At 38.4% G+C, this 9,435-nt stretch overlaps 1 protein-coding gene across 1 annotated transcript; it reads left to right on the top strand.

Annotated features, from left to right (window-relative positions):
• Window positions 1–2,194: 2,194 nt before the first annotated feature.
• Window positions 2,195–2,845, top strand: LOC135461540 (uncharacterized). Its single transcript, XM_064738684.1, has one exon. It carries the CDS (start codon window positions 2,195–2,197, stop codon window positions 2,843–2,845), a length of 651 nt encoding a protein of 216 aa, XP_064594754.1.
• The last annotated feature ends 6,590 nt before the right edge of the window (window positions 2,846–9,435 follow it).

Genomic DNA, 9,435 nt, shown 5'->3' with positions numbered 1-9,435 from the left:
TAGTACCAAGGATGGCTAAGAGCAAAACCATACACCAGTGTACATTCCAGTCTCCAAAACCAAAGTGTTGTTGATTTCAAGCCTGTTCACCATTTTGACCCGTCAGACAGATGTGGCCCTATCTGCAGTATTCAGTTATGTTTAAGGTGTTCCCTGGCACTCCTTACTCTCTGGTGCACAAGTTCTGTCAAAAAGCACGACGCCACAGTTGCCACAAAACCAACGAGAGCGCGCCATCAGCATACTCGTCGATGGCATGACCCTTAGAGCTGTCGAAAACGTTAAGTGCGCGACTGGCCAACGTATTCACCTGATGTGCCATCAACTGAACCCCTGTGGAGTGTCCTTGACCGGTGTGTTCGTCGGCAACTTCTAGTTCTGGGTAACATCGCGGAAAATGCGTTGGCTTTCACACTGGTTTGACAAAACATTAACAATTGACCGTGTCATCAGGTCTATGCGTCAACGATGTGAAGCAGTGCAGCAGGTAAACGGCAGACATACTCGGTACTGAAGTGTGGGATTTCCCAAACTGACCCCACTCCTGCTTCCCTGACGTTCCTCAGCGTTACCATCGGTTGTCCATTTTTTCATTTACGGAAATGTATTGCTAAGAGTCCATTTTATGACCCCCCCCATCCCTTGAAAAACGGCATTGAAAGGAATTTGATATCGCAGTTAATTTTATCAAAATACTGGGTGGGGGTTTATATTGTGGTTTAATGTAGCTTGGCTCAGACATGATGTAGTGAGAGGAAATCCTCCTTACTCAACATGTACAGTGTTAAAAATTTGATATAAATGAAGTATAAAGTGAGAAATTCTTGTGTACGCCGTTGAACTCCACTCAGTCAGTCAGTTGATCTCCACAAGCGTATCACCACAAATTTATCACCCCAGCGGACATTATATTTACGGACATTGTATATGTTATCGCTAGCATACAACGTCTAGTTCATTAGGGTAACAAAAAGATAAATCCCAACCTTATCTGTGTTGATATATTACGTATCTGAAGACCTTGTACCTCTTATCTCTTTTGTATGCTCCCCAGTTTGGGAAATCCTCAACCCAGATACCTAGTGCCTGGAAATAGCTACTATTAAATACAGATAGGCGCAATCTCTGAGATGTAGGCCTTTCAACCTATATGTATTTGACATACATGCCTCGCCTACTCCCTACTCGCTTTATGCAGACGTCCGTAGACGTAGTGTGGTCTGTGGTGGAGAGAATAGCAGCTACTCCCCTACTTTTTCCAGGTTCTAGCTAATCTTCTCTTAGTATCCGAGTCAGTTATTACCGTATCTTACTGTCACATCCTGAAACTTCAGGTAGGTCTGTTTGTTTACTTAGTGTACACAGGTATGCTTCTCAGAGGGTGTCATTGTTATTTCAAGTAATGAATGCGGAAGTTATTTATTTACTTATTTGATTAATGGTTCACGCCGTACTCAAGAATATTTCCCTTATACGACTGCGGCCACCATTATGGTGGAAGGAAACCGCCCCGGGGGAAACCCACTTCCGTCCACAGGCTTCTTCCAGACCTTCTCACGTACGGCCGGATTGGAAGCCAGCATGATCTGCATTTGAGCTCACAGCGACCACGTTTGTGAGATCAATTGGGAATTAGCTTTGCCCATAAATAGGCATTTGACGTGTTACAGGTCTTATGTTATATAGGCAAATCGCGGCCAACCTTTTGCAAGGTCAGTCCCTTATCTGTATATCCAGTAGGTAAGCGTGAAGATCGACTAGTAACCTGCGGATGGTCGTGGGTTTCCCTCGTGCTCTGCTTGGTCCCATCGACAGTAAATGCAGGCCGCGGTCGTATAAGTGAAATATTCTTGAGAGCGGCGTAAAACTGCAATTAAATAAATAAGTATACATGTCAAATACATACGTCACACGCTCAATACATCCCCTTGTATATAGATATCTCTATCAACCTCAACATTCTCTTCATCATTTCACGATTTCATATTTTGTTGGCCATTTACTATATGGCTGATTGTAAGTTTAAAAAAAAAACGTATTTGTATGGCGCATTTCATTTTGTATTTAGCTCTAAAACGAGCGCCAACCTTCTGTATGTGGCTGTTTATGTCTGTTAAAACACACGTAATGTATATACTGTATAATTTTCAGTTTATTGTTTTCAGAAATACATACGCTGTTGACAGGTTTCAATATGGCGGATCAGTTTGTATATCGCTCCATTACTCCTGAAGACGCCGACCAAGTTCGACAACTCTATTACGACTTCTGGAGGTCCGAACCTTTGGCGGTTTCCCTAAAAATACAAGTTCCACGAGAATGCGAAGCGTACGTGAATTACGCTCTCGCTGAGGCTGTCCATAACAAAGTATCGGTCGCCGTAGAAGAGAAAGCAACGGGTAAAATTGTTGGGATAAACATGTGTGTGATTGCAACCCCGGAAAACCCTCAAATATGGACATTCCCTGATAGTGATCCAAACTGCCAGAAACTGAGAAAAGACGACGAGATATTGCATCACTTAGCCATAACTAAGGACTATTTTAAGCATTACGGAGTGGATAAAATATTGGAATCCCGAGGCATGACGGTTAACAAAAATTATGGGCGCAGAGGCATTGGAATAAAAATGTTTGAAAAAACATTGGAGATAGCGCGTCACCTTGGCGTACAGCTTGCCGTAATAGATTGCACCAGCGCGCACTCGAGACGAATATTCGACAAACTAGGGTTTGAAAAGGTTAATGAGATTGATCTGAGAGATTATCGTGAGTTAGGTCCCCTGGAAATAGCTGATGATAGTCCTCACTGGCAGGGAACTCTTCATGTGCTGAGACTGGTTTAAACAACGAAACCCACATGGTCGCAAAAAGTAGAAAAATTTATGAATGACCACAGATCAATTTAGCATAGGACAAAATAACAGTAATTTTGAATTTTGAAGTAAGAAAAGTATGATGTTTTCTTCATGCCAGTGTGCATCATCAAAAATATTCCTCACAATTGATATTTATGTCTGTAACCACAAAGATGCGCCGAAATATAGCATGTGATACATTTTTAACTTCAGCATTCTGATTTAATATTATTTTATTTAATAAATAGAAACTTTTTTCAATTCTTAGTGAAATTCTTCGAATGTTCTTGTCTTAAAAGAGCTTAAATGCTGGCTTCCTCTCCTGAGATAGGCGAAATATTCTTGAGGACGGCGTAAAATACCAATGAAATAAATAAGTAAAAGAGCTTAAGGTTTAATTACTAAAATTACAAAATGCTTCTTGCCAGGAATACTTCATTGCCTCGGTGACATTTACACCAACTATTTTGTGAATCTAAAAACATCGCTTAACTTAATGAATAAAACGTTTGTGTATCGATTAACTGTATACTCTGATGAAACGTACAATATCGGTTTTAATTCACTGTAATATTTTCACAATTTAGGAAAGCAATTCAGACTATCACAATCTTTATCAGTTTACCTTGCTGTTAAGACACAGATGTTTTGACACCAAAGTAGGTCTTTAATCACAGAAAGATAGATTCTCACGAACATCTTAACGCTTTGTGCACTGTACTCGTGGAAGATAAGTGGGTTTCAGCGAAGGTCCTGCTCAGGGACACTGAATGATGGAGAATGTAGAAATTCCCTATCCAATTAATATCCAGACTAATCCCGCAAATTCAGTACATTGTGTTTGAAAGTCACATGCACCTTTAAAGTTACCGCTGAATTTATTAGCGTCGTACTCAGAAAGTTTGCACTTTGCCGCGGTTTACAGTTTCTAGAATGGAGAGTTGGGTAGTGTGACGACCTGTTGGCACGTAGACTATATGACAAACATTAGGCCTATACACCATGTTAGGTACAGATGCCTATTCCACTTACAAAGGCCATTTTTTAGTTCAACCAAAACTTACAATCTCGATATAATACACATTTTACTACCTGAAGGGTTTTAATTGTGAGATATTTGTAAATAGGACTTGTTGAGAATTCCCAGTTCCCAGTAAGGAATAACTCATTCCTTGCCTTATCCTACCATGTGTTGTAGTATATCAACCTCATAATAACATGTTAATATGTGAATTTATATATCTAGTTTGTGTAACCGATATTCATGAGGAATGTACAAATATTGCGCAGTGCAACTTTATCACAAATTAGTTGTGCAGTCCATGAGCATAAGCTGTACGCCAACGTCACACGCTTTGTTTTTTTTTTACCGGTTTAATTCATAGCATATTATGTATATTACAAATATGGATCTTCACTGTTTTAAGTATAAAGCGTTATGGCCTACGTACTGGATTTGGCGCATCGGTTGTTATCCACGACTTACCCACATCTTTGAAAACTGTTGACTGGCTATTATATTGCAATTATACCTGTGTATATAATTTTAAGACATTGTGAGGCCATTTTACTACTGAATCTGTTGTGTTTTTTTGGGGGGGGGGGGGATTTTGACTTTGTTTAACCGGTTCATGACAAGCATTCATGTACCATTTGTCCTCATTAAGTGGACATGACGTACAATGGTTAGAATTATTGGGATGTCTCGGTGTTCACAGGTACAATTGCTTGAATTTCTCATTAATATCATCTATGTGAAATTCAGGTATTCCAATGAGTACAAATTGTGGCACCCTTTTGGCTGACCTTTACATGTTTTCGGATGAATACAACTGTATGCAGAAGTCAATAAAGAGTAATATTCGCCAGGACCGATTTCTCATTCACTGAAACTTAGGTATATTGATGATTACTAGCTTTAAACAATCCATGTGCATCAAAGGCTGTGAAAGTTATATATCCACTTTCGTGGATTTAAAGCAAAATACATACTCTACAGATGGTACATCTTATCTGAACCTGTATTCGTACAAAGATCAAAACGTTTCCTGTCTCGCCGACTTTTTGGCAAGAGGTATAATTTCAATATTGTAAATTATCCTTATTTGCATAGCAATATACTGAGGGGCCTGCATGTGGCGCGTACATATCTAGCGTTGCAGCATGTGTCTTGTGTGTTGCGTTCAATCAAGGTACATGTATAATAAGTTATTACTGCAAAAACTAGAATGTCAAGCTTATTCCATCAAACGCTATCATTTTCTTACGTTTTACAATGAATGTAATGTAATTGTCTTGTAAGTATATAGAAGACAGATCGTCCAGAATCTCTGGTATTCTGCTTGACAGTTGTGTCTACTTGCGCTTAACCCGCCAAAAACTGTCACCCTGGATATATGAACAGCAGCAATCAAAGCTAGACTGAGATACATACATGTATTTTGATGACGGACAACTTATGTACTGGCAAGTTGCGCGATTTGGGTATGCTGATTTCATTCATTGCGTCTTTCCAACATGACTGAAAACTGCTGACGCCTTCTCTTTGTATGATTTCTTTCTGATGTCATACTTTATACTTTCTTGGATGGCCCATTTTTGACCCAGAATTTTCGTTTTGGTTGACGGTTGGTGTAGGAATGTCTGTCTTGGCGAATAGATCCTGATATCATCATCTCCTATCAAGTTGACAGTTAGATATTTGCTCCAACGAACGGGGCCTTCAGATATGGTCAGATATCGGCCGCTCCGGGCAAATGGACATTCAGATATCATCAGCACTCAACAAATGGACATTCGGATACCATCAGCGCTCTATAAATGGGCATTCAGATATCATCGGTGCTCAATAAATGGACATTCGGATATCATCAGCACTCAATAAATGGACATTCGGATATTATCAACGCTCAACAAATGGACATTCGGATATCATCAGCGCTCAATAAATGAACATTCGGATATTATCAACGCTCAATAAATGAACATTCGGATATCATCAGCGCTCTACAAATGGACATTCAGATATCATCAGTGCTCAGCAAACGGACATTCGTATACCATCAGCGCTCAGCAAATGGACATTCAGATAGCATAATCTCCTATGATATTTACACTGATATCTGCTTCCAGCAAATGGTCATTCAGATTTCCGTTCGCAACACACTGACATTCAGATATCGTCTGTTCATTCGGACACCATTTGTTTTGAACAAAAAAAGTAAGAAAGCATGATGAAAACGTGCAACAGAGAAACCAGTTAGCAGCTATCAGCTACTTACGCAGAGGTAGCGAAGTGCTATTTAGCCATAATCAGACATTCAGTTATTTATAAGAAGAGAGAATCAATTTTATAGACTACATATGGCATTCAGTTACAGAATCCGTAATAATAGACAAAGACGTAAAACAAAGACATCAATATACGATATCCGATCAGCAATTGTGTCAGTTATGTGGGCAGAAATGTGAGGCAAATCATCACAAAAGCGCCGTTTATTGTTAATTGTTTCGAAAAGGGCGTAAAATTGTATACATGTACATTTTAGAGTGTCAAAACATGAAACGTGACTATCTGGAAACGGTGTTCGTTTCTCCACACCTTTGTCGGCAAGATCAATCCGGCTTACCTGTTCAAAACTAAACTTCTCGCAAATTTCGCGAAAAAACGGATTGTGCAGTCAATGAGCATAAGCTGTACGCCAACGTCACACGCTTTGTTTTTTTTTTTTTACCGGTTTAATTCATAGGATATTATGTATGTTACAAATATGGATCTTCACTGTTTTAAGTATAAAGCGTTATGGCCTACGTTCTGGATTTGACGCATCGGTTGTTATCCACGACTTACCCACATCTTTGAAAACTGTTGACTTGCTATTATATTGCAATTATACCTCTGTATATAATTTTAAGACATTGTGAGGCCATTTTACTACTGAATCTGTTGTTTTTTTTGGGGGGGGGGGGAATTTGACTTTGGTTTTTATTTAACCAGTTTACATCTTGCTCTGTGTTCTGGATGCTTCGTTTACTATCTGCCAGCTTACCACTTACCACGTGACATGTGAAAAAGTCTGCATTGAGTATGGCTTTAAAACACCGATTAAATTATGAATTAATGGAAAATGAAGTGGGCATCAAGATTAAAAACCAATAAAGAAGAAAGGCCATGTATGGAAATTTTTTTTTTAAATAATGTGTTATGATGCTTATTTGTTTTTAGATTTGTTGTTTTTTTCCCCACTGACTTGTATGCAGTCAGATGTTCGAACTGTAAGGTTAGGGTTAAGAACCCTATATCTCCAAGGGCAAGGTTGTCTGACAAAGTGTTTAGAGTTAGAAAACTTCTTTTGACATCACATTACCTAAACAACATGCCATTAATTGCCTATGGTTCATAAAACTCACTGTACATAGAATTCAAACATTTGGTTGTATTTAACTCCCTTCCAAAAAATCTAAAATAAATAAATAAATAAATAAATGAAAGTATTTTGACGCCTAGTTCTCAGCTATCCATCTGATGAACCTTACTTATTTTTTTTAGATTTCTTTCATTCTAAAAAATGAAGCAGTGCAATATTGATAACACTGACTATTTAATAGACAATATATACTATAGATAGTATCTGGTACTATTTGTATAATTACTGTTAATATTAGAACTGAGCTTTAGAGCCTGAATTCTTACAAGAGATTTGTAGTGAAGCATTCATTCTGAATCATTGAAAGATAAATATATACTGATTATCAAATATAAATATATACTGAAAATAAGACAGTAGTCTTCTTGGTCCGCCCACAGACCTAAGCCGGGCATTACAGCCGTCAATCAGCCAGACTCCTCGCTGATGATCGTCTGAACTATTTGCATGAGCAAACCCATAAAGCAAATCTTAGACATAGTTCCTTAGCTAAACATAAATCTGATCCAAAGTCGAAATTATTTTAGATTGTTAAAACAGGTTTATTTGAATTATGCATCATGACGAAGAATAAAGCCATATGTCGTTGAGAGACTGATGCTGCTCAGAGAGAGAAAGCTATGGAAATCTTCCCACATGAAGTTTAAAAGGCATAAAGTTTAAACTTTGTAATGTTGCATAACCGCTATATGCAACCACAGCATAAAATAAACAAAATAACACACAATGTGAAAGTCAGTGGAACGCGCCGTCATGTTGTCAGGTTTACGTCACCATAACCGTGGTTTGCCTTTTAACTATGTGTGCGTGAGGTACGAGTGACGCGAATGCTTCCGGTGTGTCTAGGATGGCACATCTCATGACCTCCTAAGAATTCCAGATTAAAAATTAATTTATTTAGGTACAAAGCACATCAGGGAAAATGGCTGTTGCCGTTTATGTCCGTTTCCACTCCTCTTCCTAAATAACTCAGGCTGTATTATTTGTTGCAGTTTCTTTTAAATAGCCTGAGCATAGATCGATATATCATCATACAATATGCATGACATCACCCACGAGACATGAATAGGAAATGATGCAATCTAATGTAAATACTACATAACATAATCTCTGTCATGGTTAGCAATGTCAAAAAAGGACAATGCTGACGTTTAACAAGACCATTTTTTTAGCATGAAGGAATAAATGAATGATCATGTTCTAACGCTGATTCGGCGGTATATTAAGCCCACTATTGGTGTTTTTGTCGAAAATACAACCCGGACATACACGTTTACAAAAGATTTACAGACATGATGATATCGTAAAACAAACAGCACTCGCATGTGTTTGTGCTGGTTTCAAATATTGACAGAATGGCATCACAGATCTCGCACTGTCTCGCGAGACACAATACCGACATGCAAGTATTGACGGCAAACACTGAACATTTCCATGGAAAGCGGGACCAACAATGCACAGCCTTGTTTGAGGATTTTATATTTCCTCATACACCGTGTTGTTACATAAAATGATAAGTTTCCTAATATACTTTGGTGGTTCTGAAGGCTAATGTACTACAGTATATTACACATAGAATGTGCTGGTCGGGAAGCAAAACAGAGAATGAAACACATATATCGTGAACGCTATTCAATAATCTTAAATAAACATTAGATTCGGTTTCAGTCTCATTTCGTATTGTTCAGACGTTACACTCAAGACAACAAGCGTCGAAGAAATAGCTGATTATAGACAAAAAAAATTTATTCGCAAAATGTCACCAAGGAAATTCCAGTATAATATGGGGAAAAATGACTTTGTAGTTCTTAGTTTTATCTTACATACGACTCACAAACTCAAAGGGTTCGTTGGCATGTTACATATTTCTTCGTTTTCTTAAGGTCTCTCTGCCCCAGATAGCGGAAAGAAATCTGCTCAAACATTAGCACAATCAAAGACAATACAGTCCCAGTAGCCACAACAACAAACAGACTTTGCACATCCACCATGGTTAAGACTTCAGACTTCGTCTTTGCAACTGTACAATTACGTTTTGGAATCCATTTGCGTTTCCATTGCTCAATCTGTCCGTTTTCGTGGAAGTTTCGTATCCTAGGGCAGAAAATAAAACAAATGAAATGAGATACCGGTGAAATACTGTGCAGAGAG

This window comes from Liolophura sinensis, chromosome 1 (genome assembly GCF_032854445.1).
Source record: "Liolophura sinensis isolate JHLJ2023 chromosome 1, CUHK_Ljap_v2, whole genome shotgun sequence".
Taxonomy (NCBI): domain Eukaryota; kingdom Metazoa; phylum Mollusca; class Polyplacophora; order Chitonida; family Chitonidae; genus Liolophura; species Liolophura sinensis.
Note: the sequence above shows the minus strand (reverse complement) of the source record. Positions and strands in the feature narration are given on the sequence as shown.

Bases quoted from the DNA above. Each gene is read 5' to 3' on its own strand.
- LOC135461540 (XM_064738684.1), top strand. From the start codon at position 2,195: ATGGCGGATCAGTTTGTATATCGCTCCATTACTCCTGAAGACGCCGAC.